This window comes from Myotis yumanensis, unplaced genomic scaffold (genome assembly GCF_028538775.1).
Source record: "Myotis yumanensis isolate MYYU_CA2020_CCGP unplaced genomic scaffold, mMyoYum1.0.hap1 SCAF_2, whole genome shotgun sequence".
Lineage (NCBI taxonomy): Eukaryota > Metazoa > Chordata > Mammalia > Chiroptera > Vespertilionidae > Myotis > Myotis yumanensis.
Window position 1 is genome coordinate 23,417,957 of NW_027223753.1, and position 16,175 is coordinate 23,434,131.

The 16,175-nt window shown below is 35.0% G+C and overlaps 1 protein-coding gene across 2 annotated transcripts in view; it reads left to right on the forward strand.

The window, feature by feature from the left end:
• The window catches only part of AGO3 (argonaute RISC catalytic component 3), a 113,984-nt gene that overhangs the window by 29,422 nt on the left and 68,387 nt on the right, over positions 1–16,175 (forward strand). For both annotated transcript variants that reach the window (XM_070404725.1, XM_070404726.1), the window contains exons 4-5: positions 5,880–6,088; positions 7,368–7,504. In XM_070404725.1, coding sequence (XP_070260826.1) covers positions 5,880–6,088; positions 7,368–7,504 — 346 coding nt within the window. The remainder of the gene's footprint in view (positions 1–5,879; positions 6,089–7,367; positions 7,505–16,175) is intronic.

The following is a 16,175-nucleotide window of genomic DNA, read 5'->3' on the forward strand; positions in this document are numbered from 1 at the left end:
AAAATACAACCGCGCCCGGCTAGCTCAGTCGATAGAGCATGAGACTCTTAAAAATTCTAGTAAAATACAGATAGCATAAAATTTATTATCTGAGCTATTTTTAAAGACTATTCTATGGCATTAAATACATTCCACAACTGTCACCACCATCCATCTCCATAACTTTTTTCATCTTGTAAAACTGAAACTCTATGCTCATTAAACATTAACTCCCCATTCTCTCCTTTCCTGAACCCCTGGCAACCACCATTCTACTTTGTGTCTCTATGAATTTGACTATTCCAAGTACCTCATATAAGTGGAATTGTACATTGTCTTTTTGTTACTGGCTTATTTCATTTATCATAATGTCATCAAGGTTCATCTTTGTTGTCACGTTATAGGGATTTTCCTTTTTAAAGCTGAATAATATTTCCGTGTGCTTGTATGTGTGTATACATTTTGTTGTTTGTCCATCTACTGATGGACATCTTTGGGTTATTGCAAATAATGCTGCCGTAAATATGGGTACAAATATCTGTTCTAATCCCTGCTTTCAGTTCTATTGTGCATATACCCAAAAGTGGAGTTGCTGGATCATATAAATGGTAATTATATTTTTAATGTTTTGAGAAACCACCATACTGTTTTCCATAGCAACTGCACCATTTTACATTCCCACCAGCAGTACTTACAAGGGTTCTAAATTATCTACACCCTTGTCAACACTTATTTTCTATTGTGTTGATAATAGCCACCCTAATGTGTATGAAGTCATATCTGATTGTGGTTTTGATTTTGTATATCCCTAATTATTAGTGAAGTTGAGCATCTTTTCATGTTGCTTATGGGCCATTTGTGTACCTTTGGAGAAATATGTACTCAAGTTCTTTGCCCATTTTTTAAGTGTTTTTTTTATTGTTATTGAATTTTAGCTATTTTTTTCATATATATTTTTTTTATTGGTTTCAGAGAGGAAGGGAGAGAGAATCACTGATTGGCTGCCTCCTGCATGCCTCCCACTGGGGATCAAGCCCGCAACCCCAGCATGTGCCCTGACCAGGAATCGAGCTGTAAGCTCCCGGTTCATAGGTTGACACTCAACCACTGAGCCACACTGACCGGGCTTTAGCTCTTCTTTATGTATTCTTATCAGATACATGATTTCCAAATATTTCTTAATATTCCATAGGTTATCTTTTCACTTTGTTGCTTTTTTCCTTTGATGTACAGAAGTTTTTAATATTGATATGGGTGTTACTTTAAAAGATCTTGTTTCTCATTAGATTATTTAAGTAATTGATGATTCTTGCTTGGAAGGATTATTACTATATAGTAATGATGATTTCCTTCTACATTTATTAGGTAACATTCTATAGCAAGGAATAGCATTTGCTTTTTTTTCTTAATTGATTTTAGAGAGAGGAAAGGAGAGACAGAGAGAGAAACATCGATCAGTTTCCTCCCATACACACCCCAACCAGGGATTGAGCCCACAACCTGGGTATATGCCCTAACCGGGAACCACCACCTTTTGGTGAATGGGACAACCAACTGAGCCACACTGGCCAAGGCAGGAGAGCATTTTCTTTTCCATTATTTATTTATTCTATTTATTTGACAGTTCAAAGTGGTTCCTATGTCCTTTTGACATCAACTTTTTCTTTTCTTTGAGTACTTCCTTACTTTGTGGCACAAGATGTTCCAGGCTCATAATTTTTCCCTGCAAAAATCCTGCAACTTGCTCTTTCCGAAAGGAGCACAGGTTTCTTTTAGTTGGGGAATGCAGTTTAGAAATCAAAATATGGGAACTGGGTGTGCTCACTGCTATATGTGCTTCTAAGCCCTTTCAGTGGACAGAAGTAGGAAATTCAAATACGTACATATATACATATATAATAAAACGACAATATTATATGTCATACAGTAAACCTAACTTAGGTGTCCTGCAAGTCCCACTTCTTGTATACATACAATCTGTATATTGGAACTCATGAGCTCAAACTGATTTTTCCAGTTCCACTCTATCCTCACAGAAATCTTTCTTTACTCTTCACATTGCATATTTGAATCTTCCTTCTTTTTTAAACTCCTGGCTTCCCCAAACATCACAGCTTTTACTTATCTGTTCAGTCCTACAATACATGTAAAATAGTTTCAGAATTACTATACCATACCAATACAGAAAACAAACCTACTAATAAGAGTTTATGGTTTTATTTTGTATGCAATTCTTTCCTACTCACCCCTCCTCCCCACCCCCAACTGAGAGTATAGTCCAGTGATGGCGAACCTTTTGAGCTCGGCATGTCAAAATTTTGAAAAACCCTAACTTAACTCTGGTGCCGTGTCACATATAGAAATATTCATAATTTTTTTTAATATTTGTAACCATAGTAAAAAAAAAAAGATTTATATTTTTGATATTTATTTTATATATTTAAATGCCATTTAACAAAGAAAAATCAACCAAAAAATATGTATAAAATGAACAAAAACAGAAAAACAATGTACATTTAGGAAAAAGTAATAATAAAAACAATGATAATAAAATTGTATGAAAACTAGAAATTAGTGACTTTTTTGGTGCTGAAGCTTGTTTGCTAATTCTTCGGTTGCAGGTTCATACTTGGTGCACTTCAAGGCCAAGCAAGCGCCACTAACTTCATCTGTTAGTCGGTTTCTTTTGTTTGTTTTAATATTATTTAATGCTGAGAACAAAGTCTCACAAAAATATGTTGATGAAAAAATTGTTAGCAAGGCCATCGCTGTATTTTTTATGTCGCTAAAAGTATCAGGTACTCTGTTCCAAGCACTCAAAATTTCTTGTTCATAGTTGCACTCTTCTTCATTATTCAAACGATTTCGTTCCAGATTTTCAAGTTTCGACCTTAAGTCGACAAACACATGAGTCCAAATGCTACCTTGAAAATCTGCAAGTTGCAACTCTAAATCGTCAATTTGCATCCTTTGGAAATCCTTTAATTCCAAAATACTGTAAACAACTACATCCGGATACTTAATTATTTTAATGGTCTGTTCTAGGCTTCTAAATTGGTTGAATCTTTCGCTGAACTGTTCAAATAACTAGTTTACTATATTCTGGTACATAAGTATGGACTCCATTACACTCGTTGTAGTGGCCTTCTCAAAATGCTTTTTTATACGAGGAAAATACTTATAAGTTTTAGTTTCAATATCTCGCTTGAAAATTTTAAGTTTACTTTCAAAAGATTTGATGTATCCAAACATAACGTCAATACTTTTGCCAAAACCTTGTAATTATAAGTTCAGTTCATTCATATGAACAGAGAGATCTGTAAAAAACATCAAATTGCTGACCCACTTATGATCATTGATCTGAGGAAAATTTGCCAGATCCTTATTCTCAGTAAGTACCGTAATTTCTTCAAAGCACTCCACAAATCGCTCAAGTACTTTACCTCGACTCAGCCATATCACATTATTGAACATCAGTAGTCCACTGTAGGTTGAATCAACTTCCAGTAAAAGTGCAGAAAATTCTCGCTTGTGAAGGGGTCGAGAAGCTATAAAATTCACAATTTTTGTTACAACTGACATTAAATCATTCAATTCTGAGAATCCTGATTTGGCACACAACACCTCCTGATGGATAATGCAATGAAAAGGTACAAGTAGATGTCTAATAGCTTCCATAAACAATTTCAGGAATCCCACATTTTTTCCCACCATATTTGGTATCCCATCTGTCGTTACTGACACAATTTTAGAGATATCAATGTTTAGGTCACTGAATGTTTTTATAACAACCTTACATATTTCGTTTCCTGATATACTTATTGGCACTGATTCTAACTTTATCAACTCTTCTCTCATTGTGAGACCATCAGAATATCTAGCAATAATGGCCAACCGAGCATTTGATGTGACATCAGTAGTTTCATCAAGAGAAATCAAAAAATATTTACAACTATTTAAGTCTTTTTTTAATTGATGTTGTAAGTTTTTGTTAAGATCTATTATTCTGTCTTTGATAGTATTTCTACTGAGTGGTAACTAAGAAATTCTTTTAATAATAACATCTTTATTTTTCATATCGTGAAATAGAGCTGGTGCACATCTTAGAAATGTTTCCTTAATAAATTCTCCGTCACTGAGGGCTTTTCCATGCTGAGCTATGGAGTGAGCAATACAGTAACTTGCTGATGTTAAATTTGTAGAGCATCTTACAAATTTAATGATGGAATTTGATTGACTTTTATAGAGATGTAGCTGCCTAGAAATGTATTCCTTCCTTTCATCGATACTTTTTTTCAAGAGCTGACAATGATTAGTTTCAAGATGTCTCTTTACATTCCACGTTCTGCTTACTACCGTTTCATTACACAGTATGCACAATGATCTGTTGTTTCTGTCGACAGTCCCGTACATCTTGGTCCATATGTCTTGAAAGGGTCAGCTACTGCTACTTCCACTTCCTTTATCATTCAATCTTGCTTTTTTATTTTTTTGATTCTCCATCACAAGGTTGCAAAAATAAGTAAATATAAATCACGGCGTTTTTTATAAAAGGTTGATAGGTTTCTTACCTATTAACTTTTTGCAGTGTTGTTGCACTGACTCCTGGTGCAAGACAATTCAAAGCTAGTATGTATAACCAACAGATATATGGTGCTGTAATCAATTATCCGACATGCAGAATGTCTCGTCGAGCACTGTTGCACTGTATATCTTTTTCTTCTAACCCTCCCACTCCTGTCTCCTAACGAACATGGCGATCAAGTGTGTCCGTTTGCCGAATGCACCCGAACGCCCGGGAAGCTTACCCGAGGCACATGTTGACAATAACGAGGCCGTTTCCAAAATTGGGCATTTTGTCACTCGAGTAAAAATAAAATGTCATGAGTAAAAATTAATCTCTTTATAGTGCAATTCTTAACCTTTTTATATTAATGTCAATATTGGAACAATGTATCTTGGATGTTTTCACTATGTATCTTTGCTATGCAACACCGATGTACATGTTTACATCCGGTTTTAGAATTGCATTATTGATCATGAGTAACGTGAGTAGTAATATTACTCGAGTGATGCCCAACTCTGGCCGTTGCGAGAGACAAATATTTGAATTATGCAATTTTTTGTGTCTGTCGATGCGTGTCACCTCTGATACGCGTGTCATAGGTTCACGATCACTGGTATAGTCAGTATAATGTATTCAAGAGTTACTTGCATTAGTGTTTTCATTCTTGTTTTTTTCTTCTTTTGGTATGGCTATATTATTCATTCGAAGTGCATTTGGTTTCATTTGGTTTTGTTTATATTTAGTTTTTCCCTCCAGCCTTATTGATTTAATTTTTAATTTTTAATGTATAGAACTTTATTTAACATGTTTCCAAAAGTTAGAACATACTGGAAAATACACTCTGAATTGTTAATCCCTTTTATTTCTCCCAGTTTGTTTTTTTCCATCCTTTTAAAGTAACCAATTTCTTTGTTTCTGGTTTATGCTTCCTGTGTTTCTTTTTGCATAAATAAGCAAATACAAAAAGATTTTTCCATTTTCCTCTTTTTCTCACATAAAAGATGGCATACTATTTGTAATCTTCTGTACTTTGCCTTTTTTTTTTTTTTTCACTTAGCAGTATAGCTTGGAAATTATTCCATAACAATTCCAAGAGATATTCTTCATCTTTTTTCTTTAATAGCATTTAGGCAATTTTCAGTATTTTTTTAATGACAATGCTGGCATAAATAACTGTCATTTAAATGTTAGTCTATTTTTTTTTAACATTGAGATTGGTGTGTTTTTTTTATATTTGCCTTGTTTTCTCTTAAATATTTGTGTAAGTTAAACTTAAAAATAATTGTATTTATCTTTTTCAACTTTTACCAGATGACTCTTTTCTCACTAACAGGTAGATTTAGATGTTACTCTCCCTGGGGAAGGTGGAAAAGATCGACCTTTCAAGGTGTCAATCAAGTTTGTCTCTCGGGTGAGTTGGCACCTACTACATGAAGTACTGACAGGACGGACCTTGCCTGAGCCACTGGAATTAGACAAGCCAATCAGCACTAATCCTGTCCATGCCGTTGATGTGGTGCTACGACATCTGCCCTCCATGAAGTGGGTGCTTCTGGCTTTTTTTCATCTTTAGATTTTAAGTATGAAGGCTTTCCTCCCAAGAGTTGTGCAGGCCTCCTTTGGTTAATCTTCAGATGTTGTATATTTTGAATATTTCAGTTGAAGAATAGCATGCAGCCCTACCTGGTTTGGCTCAGTGGATAGAGTGTCGGCCTGTGGACCAAAGGATCCTGAGTTCGATTCTGGTTAAGGGCACATGCCTGGGTTGTGGGCTTGATCCCCAATAGGGGGCGTGCAGGAGGCAGCTGATCAATGATTTTCTCTCATCATTGATGTTTCTATCTCTCCCTCTTCCTTCCTCTCTGAAATCAATAAAAAGATATATTTTTTTAAAAAGAATAGCCTGCATACAAGTTCATTGATAGATGTAAGTTACAGAAAATTCTCTGACGTTTGAAAATAAATGCACCTTATTAGTTTAGCTATTCTAATGGATATTTTTTTAGAAAAATGTCTAACCCTTTCTCCTAAGAGCTTTAAATCTTGAGCAACTGATGTGTTTTCAGATATAAGGCTATAGTTAAATCACCTTGTTTTAAAGGTAATTTCATTGTTGATACAATAGTATCAAATTGTGTTAAAATTGCTGTTGTTTTAATCACACTAGCATCTCACATGTGTATGTGTGTGTCTGTGCTTATATAGGATCAGATAGGCTGTGTCTTTTTTTTTAATGTTTTTTTTATTTTTATTGATTTCAGAGAGGAAGGGAGAGAGAGAGAGAAACATCAATGAGAGAGAATCTATTATAGGCTGCCTCCTGCACGCCCCCTACTGGGGATTGAGCCCACAACCCAGGCATGTGCGCTTGATCAGAATCAAACCCAGGGCTCTTCAGTCCATAGGCCAGCGCTCTGTCCACTGAGCCACACCGGCTAGGGCAGGCTGTGTCTTTTTAAAAGAAAATATTATGTCTTACAAACATGTTTATAGAAATAGCTTTTTGATCAGTAATTATTTAGCATTTTCTAAGATTGGAGCTGTTAACTTTTTAAAATTTATTTTTAAGAAAGTATTTTAAATAAAATTTGTTCTTATTCATACTAACATTAGTTGTAACAATATAGGGTTGCAGTGAAGGATACAGATTTTTTTCCATTAAAATAGCTGCTTTTTGCTTTTACAAATTTGGAAAATGTTTAGTTTCATATATCCTTAATGATAAGCATGATAATTTATGTGCTCTAGACTCACCTGTTCTGCATATTTAAATACTTATATAGGAAGGAAAGGATTGAACATGCCATTTTAATTTTTGTAGATATACACCTGTGGGGCGTTCATTTTTCTCGGCTCCAGAAGGATATGACCACCCTCTGGGAGGGGGCAGGGAGGTATGGTTTGGATTCCATCAATCTGTTCGTCCTGCCATGTGGAAAATGATGCTTAATATTGATGGTAAGGGAATAAAACCATATTCTGTATTGGATAATTGATTTCTGTATGGCCTGCTTGTGTGTTTAATGTGCATATGTGCATTTTATGTATAATTATATGTACTATGTCTTGAAGTAATATTTGGACTTATATTAAGACAAAATAGAAAATCTTTATATTTATATTACATTTCATTCAGAAAGCCTTTACACAGAACTTGTCCTGGTTTGCTACTAAGTAAATTTAACCCTTTGAGTGCCAACCAATATCCTAGGAACTATGCTAAAATTGCCAAGGCATTTTGAGTTAAGGTTTGTAATTTTTTTTTCCCCCACATAAAGAGTGAACTACTAGCATCTAATAGTGACACTGCAGGAGGAGCGCAATAGCGATAGCGCTCCCGGCACTTTTGGCGAAAGACAGGAGGATCGTGATCGGGCTCCTCGGCACTCTAGGGGTTAAAAGCTTTGACATGATCATCTGAGCAATCTTCTATTATAAATCACTTTTGTCCTTTTAAATCTAAGTCAATATTTAATTACAAAATACATATTTTACAGGAAGAGAAGTCTATTAGTCATGGTCACCCCTGGCATTATACCTACTACTGATGCTTAATGTGGTGCTACTTGCATTAATATTTAGGTGTTTTTTTTATTTTTGAACTTATAAAAAAGAAGAGAGAATAGTATGAGAAACTGCCACCTATGGAGTCATTATCCAAATTGTCAATATTTTTCTACCTTTGCTTAAACTATCTCCATTTCTTCCTTTACTGTAGTGTCTTTAAGTAAAATCCCAGACAGAATATTATTTTGTCCCTACTAATTCAGTATGTATCTCTAAAAACATGGATGTTTTCTTACTCAGTCACAATGCCGTTATCATATATAAGAAAATTGAAAATAATAATTTATTTGTAGCCTCTAATACCCTGTCTAAAATCAGATTTCCCTGATTGTTTCAAATATATTTTTATAGTTATTGGTTCTAATCAGAATCCAAATAAGATTCACACATTACATTAGGCTTTATGCCTATTTTATCTATTTATTTTAAAATATATTTTTATTGATTTCAGAGAGGAAGGTGAGAGAGAGAAAGAGATAGAAACATCAATGATGAGAAAGAATCACTGATCAGCTGCCTCCTTCCTGCACGCCCCATACTGCAGATCCAGCCTGCAACCCGGGCTGAATTGAACCCAAGACTCTTCAGTCTGCAGGCTGGTGCTCTATCCACCGAGCCAAACCAGCTAGGGTGACTAAGCTGTTTTTTATCCATCTTCTCAATATTTCAGTTTTTCATTATTAAATATACAGTTTCTAACCTGGCCGGCATGGCTCAGTGGTTGAGCGTGGACCTATGAACCAGGAGGTGGTGGTTGATTCCAGTCAAGGGCACATGCCCAAGTTGCGGGCCGGATCCCCAGTAAGGGGCGTGCAGGAGGCAGCCAATCAATGATTCTCTCTCATCAATGTTTTTCCTATGCCTTTTTAAAATGTAGTAGTCCTGTTTCCTTCCCTCTTGTTTTATTTTGTCTGTTGTTTGTTTGTTTTTTAGTTGTTTTTTCCCCCATCTTTTGTTTGTTTGTTTTTTGTTGTTGTTTTTTTGTTTGCTATTGTCTTGTTGTCAGGTGTCCTGTAGAATATCCAGAAACCTGGATTTGCCTTTTGTTTACTTGTGGTGTGATTATTTTGTTCCTCTGTTCCCTATATTTCCTTAAAATGAAAGTTGGCCCTTGAGGCTTGATTCAATTCTGGTTCAAAATACTTTATAAATTTATAAGTGCTTTATATTGTATCAGTATTTAGTGGTCCCAGTTTTTTAATAATACAATAGGCCTGATCTCTCCATTAAAATTTCCCAATCAGCCTTTCAATTTCTAATATTCCATTCATTGATCATTGTTACCTGAACTATTTATTTCACTAGGCACTATCAACTGATATTTTTTCTAATTCTGTTATTCCTTTTGTATTAGATGGAATTCTTTTTTTAAAAAAATATATTTTATTGGTTTTTTTTACAGAGAGGAAGGGAGAGGGATAGAGAGCCAGAAACATCGATCAGAGAAACATCGATCAGCTGCGTCCTGCACACTCCCCACTGGGGATGTGCCCGCAACCAAGGTACATGCCCTCGACCGGAATCGAACCTGGGACCTTTGAGTCTGCAGGCTGACGCTCTATCCACTGAGCCAAACCGGTTAGGGCTAGATGGAATTCTTATGTGGAAAATCATAATGTCCTATTGCTAATTCATTAGTCTTTGATAGCTTTCTGGCACAGCAGGATGTTCCAGGCTCATATTATATTTCTTACCCTGTACCTAGAATCAGCCATTCCTCCAAGGATCCCTGGTTCTTTCTAGATCAGTACATAGTTTCCTTATTATTTTCAGCTGCATCTGCCATTATGGAGATATGTCATTGAGGGGATATATTTTAAGAGTCCCCTTTAATTATATGCCATTTCAGAACATCATTTCAAATATATATATAGGTGTTTTTTTTAAGATAGATTCCAGAAGTGAGATTGATGAGTCAAGGGCAAATCTATTTGTAATTTTTATTGTTATCGCCAGATTGCCCTCTACCAAGATTGTAAATACTTACTTTGCATCAGTGATTGAGACTACCTATTTCCTTACGCCTTTGCCTCTACAGGTGTCAATTTTTGTCAATCAGATTTACAAAAAATAGTTTCACTATGTGCTTTTGTTTTCCATTTGAACATTTTCACATATGTAAGGGCCACCTTTCTTTTTCTGTTAACTGTTTGTATCCTTCGCCCTTTTTTTTCTATTGGATGTTTGGTCTCCTCATTTACTGAGCTTTCTCAATTGAGATGTGAATTACAGATGATATCTCTTCGTTGTTACTTGTCTTTTGGCCTTTGTCTTGGGTTTTTTTGCTTTTTGTCACATAGAAATTTATCTGTGCACGCGCGCGCGCACGTGTGTGTGTGTGTGTGTGTGTGTGTGTGTGTCTGTCTGTCTATACACACAAACGCTTAAAAGTAGTGATCAATAATTTCTTTTATGACTTTTAATATCTAATAGCACTAGTCTCATTTTTTTTCAGGTTTTTCTAGGCCATTTTTATTTATTACCGTATAAGCTTTAGAAACACCTTGTCTAGATCCAATAGATGTGGAGGATGGGGTATTATTTTTACTGAGATCTCATATTTATAAATTAAGTTAGGACATATTGGGTTTTTTTTTAAATATTGAAACTTTCTGTCAAATGAAATGATATGTTATTGCATTTGTTCAAGATTACTTTTGTTTTCTTCAGGAACGTATTAAAGTTTTTCTAACATAAAATTTGTACATTTCTTGTTATTTCTGGACATTTACCCCCTTATTTTTGCTACTAAATGAGTTTATAAATTCTAACCGGTTATTGTTTATATACATGAAGGCTTTTAAGTATATACTGACATTTCTCTCTGCCTTATTGAATTCCATTATTGTTTATAGTAGTTTTTTAAGTGACTTTCCTAGTTTCTAGGTTATCATCATTTTATCTGCTGATAGTGATAGGTTTACCTCTTCCTTTGGATTTTTATACTTCTCCTTCAGGTTACACTGACTAAATATTTAGACAGGACAATTTAAACATTAGTGATTAGTGGGCATCCTCTTTTTATTCCTGACTTTAGAAAGAATACTTCCAAAATTTCTGCATTAAGTATAATGCATACATGTATGTATGTATAGGAGGATCTGTTGCTTCCTATTAAATACTTTTAATCAGGAATGGATATTGAATTTTCTCAGATGTCATTTTAGCACTAATGGAGCTGATGATATGGTGTTTCTCTTATTTTAAAGAAGCATTGAACCAAACTAATGTTTCTGGATTCTTTTAATGTGATGCTGAATTCTGTTTATTAACACTTTATCTTTTTAATTAAAATGCAAAATTATAAAGATGGATCTTCTCTTTTTTTGTGTAGTCTTTTTCAAGTTTTGCTATTGTTATATTTTATAAAGAATTTGGACCTTTTTCATTTTTTAAAATGTACAACAGTTTTTAAATAGTATTGAAGTTAACAGCTCTTTAAAGATTTGGTAGAAATCCCCTGTATACTCTTGTGGCCTATATGTTTTGCTTTGTTTGGTAGGTAGCTCTTTTAAAATTTCTTCCATTTATTTTATGAAAATCAGTTTGTGTAGGCTTTTGGTTCTGTTTTGGTAAGTTATATCTTACTAGAAAATTATCTATATTTATTTGTATAGAGTTTTATAAATTAATTTCCTATTTTTTGAAATGTTGTCTATTTCTGTTGTTTACCCCCATTTCTTATTTTGTATATTTGTACTTTGTCCTTAATTTTACTCTTGATTAGGAGAAGGAGTAGTTTTAATCAGTTGATTTTTTTCCCCCACCAGCAAGAACTTTGGAAACTTTTTTTCAGTTTTTTGGCTTTTTTTTTTTTTAACATTCTTAATTTCTACTCTTAACTCTATATTTTTTCCCTCTACTTTACTTCAGTTAATTTAGTTGTTATTGTAATTTTTAGAGCTATATTAGTAACTCACTTACCTTCATTTTTTTCTTATTGATAAAAGTATGTAAAATAATAAATTTTCTTCTGATCATTGTTTTAGCTTTATTCCAAACACCACAGATTTTATTTGTATTTGCCCAATTACCTAAATGTTTTTTGAGAGACTTTAAATTTTCAGATTGAAGATCTCTTTATTTTCTGATTTTGTTACAAATTTCTCATTTTATTGTGTTGTTACTCAGAATGTGTTTTGTAATTTCAAATTTTAGAATTTGTTGAGGTATTTTCTGTAGCCTAATATGTAGTCAATTTTTACAAAAATTCAATAGCTATTTAAAAATTAGGTATAGCCCTGGCAGTTGTGGCTCAGTTAGTTGGTTAAGGATCATTCCATGCTCCAAAAGGTCACTGGTTTGATTTCCAGTCAGGGCACATGCCCGGGTTGTAGGCTCTATTCCCAGTAGGGGATGTGCAGGAGGCAGCCAATCAATGTTGCTCTCTCCCTTCCTCTTTCTCTAAAATCCATAAAAACATTTAAAAAGTAAAAGTAAAGAATATTCGCCCTAGCCGGTTTGTCTCAGTGGATAGAGCATTGGCCTGGAGACTGAAGGGTCCTGGGTTTGATTCTGGTCAGGAGCACATGCCTGAGTAATAGGCTCCCCCAGTGGGAGGCATGCAGGAGGCAGCCGATCAGTGATTCTCTCTCATCATTGATGTTTCTGTCTCTCTTCCTCTGCCTTCCACTCTCTGCAATCAGTAAATATATATATATATGTATATATATATATATATATAGCCCTAACCGGTTTGGCTCAGTGGATAGAGCATCGGCCTGCGGACTGAAGGGTCCCAGGTTCAATTCTGGTCAAGGGCATGTACCTTGGTTGCGGGCACATCCCCAGTAGGAGGTGTGCAGGAGGCAGCTGATCGATGTTTCTCTCTCATCGATGTTTCTAACTTTCTATCCCTCTCCCTTCCTCTCTGTAAAAATTCAATAAAATACATTAAAATATATATATATATTAGAAGGGATATTCAATTATTTGGGTAGAGTTAAATGAATATCCATCAGCATTACCATTTTGATTGTTATTTAGATTATTTTTGTCCTTATTTATTTTTGTGTACTTGTTCTCTCAGACTGGGAGAAATAAATTTAAATTTCTTATTATTATGTTTCTGCCCTTTCTTTTTTTATCTCCTATCATTTCTCCTTTCTTTTTTTTTTTTTTTTCTTTTTTTTTTTTTAAATATATTCCATTGATTTTTTACAGAGAGGAAGGGAAAGAGATAGAGAGTTAGAAACATCGATGAGAGAGAAACATCGACCAGCCGCCTCCTGCACATCTCCTACTGGGGATGTGCCCGCAACCCAGGTACATGCCCCTGACCGGAATCGAACCTGGGACCCTTCAGTCCGCAGGCCGACGCTCTATCCACCGAGCCAAACCGGCTTCGGCTCATTTCTCCTTTCTTAATGTTACTGGTATATTATAGGGAACATAAACATACCTGTTTTCTTCGTTGTGAATTGTATCTTTTACAATGGTAAAAATGACTTGTTTTAGTACTTTTTGGCCAAAGTCTGTCTACATTATCTAAATAAAGGATTATAATCTATGTTTTTGTGAACCATATTCTGTTCATTCATTTATTTTATTTATTGACTAGTAGCCCTGCGCACAAATCCGTGCACCAATAGGTCACTGCCGCCCTCTGTAGCTCTCTGCCCGCAGCCCCGCCAACCCCCTCCCCTCCATAGCTTGCAGCCCTACCCCCTCCTGTCGCTCTCTGCAGCCCACCTGTACCTTGCTGGCCCACCCTCCTGCTGATCCGTGATCTGGTGATGCACTTGGTCGTTGCACCTCAGGGCGTAACAGCTAATTAGCATATTCCTCTCTTATTATATAGGATTAAGTAGGGGGAGAGAAGTAAGGGGAGAGAGAGAAAAAGAAAGAGAGAGATTTGTTGTTTCACTTATTTATGCATTCATTGGTTGCTTCTTGTATGTCCCCTGACCAGAGATTGAACCCAAAATCTTAGCCTGTTGGGACGATGTTCTAATCAACTGAGCTACTAGACCGGGCCCTAAATTTTTATTTCTTTTAAATTTTAAAATATTTTTTAAATCACAAATACATCTTGGCAACAGCATACAGTGGTTTTTGCTTTGGAGTCAGTCCAAAGCTTTTTTTCTGTTAATGGATCAGTTGAGCCATATAGATAGGAATAACATACATGTTTCATCTTAGTTGTGTCAAATTATTTTGTTATATTTTCTGATTATATATGTTTTTTTAAACTAAGTGGTCTATTTTGTGCTTTTTTAATGATAGTTTTGAATTAGGAAGGTTTTTTTTCTCCCCACAAATGGTTACCTTTATACTTATAACTTCATATAATACTCAACTTTCTTTGTTTCAATATATTTTTTATTTAGTTCAGAGAGGAAGGGAGAGGGAGAAAGAGTTAGAAACGTCAGTGATGAAAGAGAATCATTGATCAGCTGCTTCCTGCACTCCCCCTAGTGGGGATTGAGCCCACAACCCGGGCATGTGCGCTAATGGGGAATCGAACAATGACCTCCTGGTTCATGGGTCAACACTCAGCCTCTGTGCTACACCAACTGGTCTTCAACTTTCTTTTTTAAAGCAGTGTCTTTTGTTTTCCTTATTGAGTAACAATTATATTAGCTTTATTCTCTTCTCTTTCTTTCCTCTCTCTCCTTTACAAATTAGTTTTAGCCATTATAGCATTATTTTATTCATTATAATTTTGCTTACTTTTTTTTATTGTTGTCAGTATTCCAGGTGTCCCCAATATCCCTCTCTCCCTTTGCCCCCCTCCAACAATCCCCTCCCCACCCCAGGCCTTCACCGCACTATTGTACGTGTTCATGGGCTGTGAATATATGCATATAAATTCTTTCGTTAATCTCTTTCTGTCCCCCACACCCACCCCCACCCTTCTGAGATCTGTCAGTCTGTTCCAACCATCCATGCCTCTAGACCTATTAATTTTTCTTACATTTTTACTACTTGACTCTCAACTTTGACTATCTATTACTATAAGGTACAATCAGTGAGTTTATTCTACTTTTTTGTTTTCTACTCCTGTCATTCATTTTTTGTATGTATTACGATTTCTGTATTGTTAGAGTGTGTAACAGTTACATTCCATTCTGCCACAAGTATTTCCATTTGTTTTAATCTTAAATCTACAATTAAATGTATTGGTCACTACCAGTCATTTCCTGACATTTTTCCTTCCTGTCATCTCTTAGTTGCAGTGTGTCCTCAAGTTGTTTCTTCAGGAAGGGCTAATATGAATAAAAGCTGAGTTTTTGTGTTTTGTCTATAGCCTATTCCTAAAGGACTGCTTGGCTAGCCATAAAATTACTGACTTACTTTCTTGAGTTACCTTATAGGTATTTTTTTACTGTCCTCTGACAGTGAATGTTCAGTAGAGAAGTATGATGTCAGCTTGATTTTCTTTTCCTTTTATAGGTATTTTTCATAATTGTTTTATTAGATTATTTCTCAGTATTTACTGTTTTGGGTCAGTTTTATTTTAAAACACGGGATTTCCTTTGAAAATGTAAATTTAAGTCTTTTATCTTTTTTTAATAAAATTTATCATTTTCTTTTAAAAATGTTCTGTACTATTTGCTCCTTACAGTGCCTTTTGTGGTGTAAGTTTTACCATGTACTAGTTGTAGTTTAGTCTTCATCTTTTTAATTAAAAAATTTTTTTTTCTTTCATTTCTTACATGAGTTATTGCAATGCTTATTTTATCTTCTCCTGTTGACTGGCTGTCTCCTGAGTTCTTAAATTTCTGCTCTGAGATCTTTCATCCTAGCTGCATTAAAAATCTTTGAATTAATTTTCATCTACTTTGTGGTGATATTTTCTGTTGCGTTTTCTTCATCAGGGATTTTGTGCTGCCTTTTTACACTTTCCTTTGGTATTTTTGTATGGAACGTATCCCTTTTTTGTTATTCACATTTAAATGATACTAGTTTTTCCAAGCCACCTGTTAGAAGAGATGAAGTAGGAGGGAGAGGTGGGATAGAACATTAGAAGCAAGGTAGTTTTCCAGGTTTCTCTGCTCATGACCTCTGTCCTGTTGCTCTGATGGGTTCTTTCTTCAAAATATTGCCACATTTCCTTTGC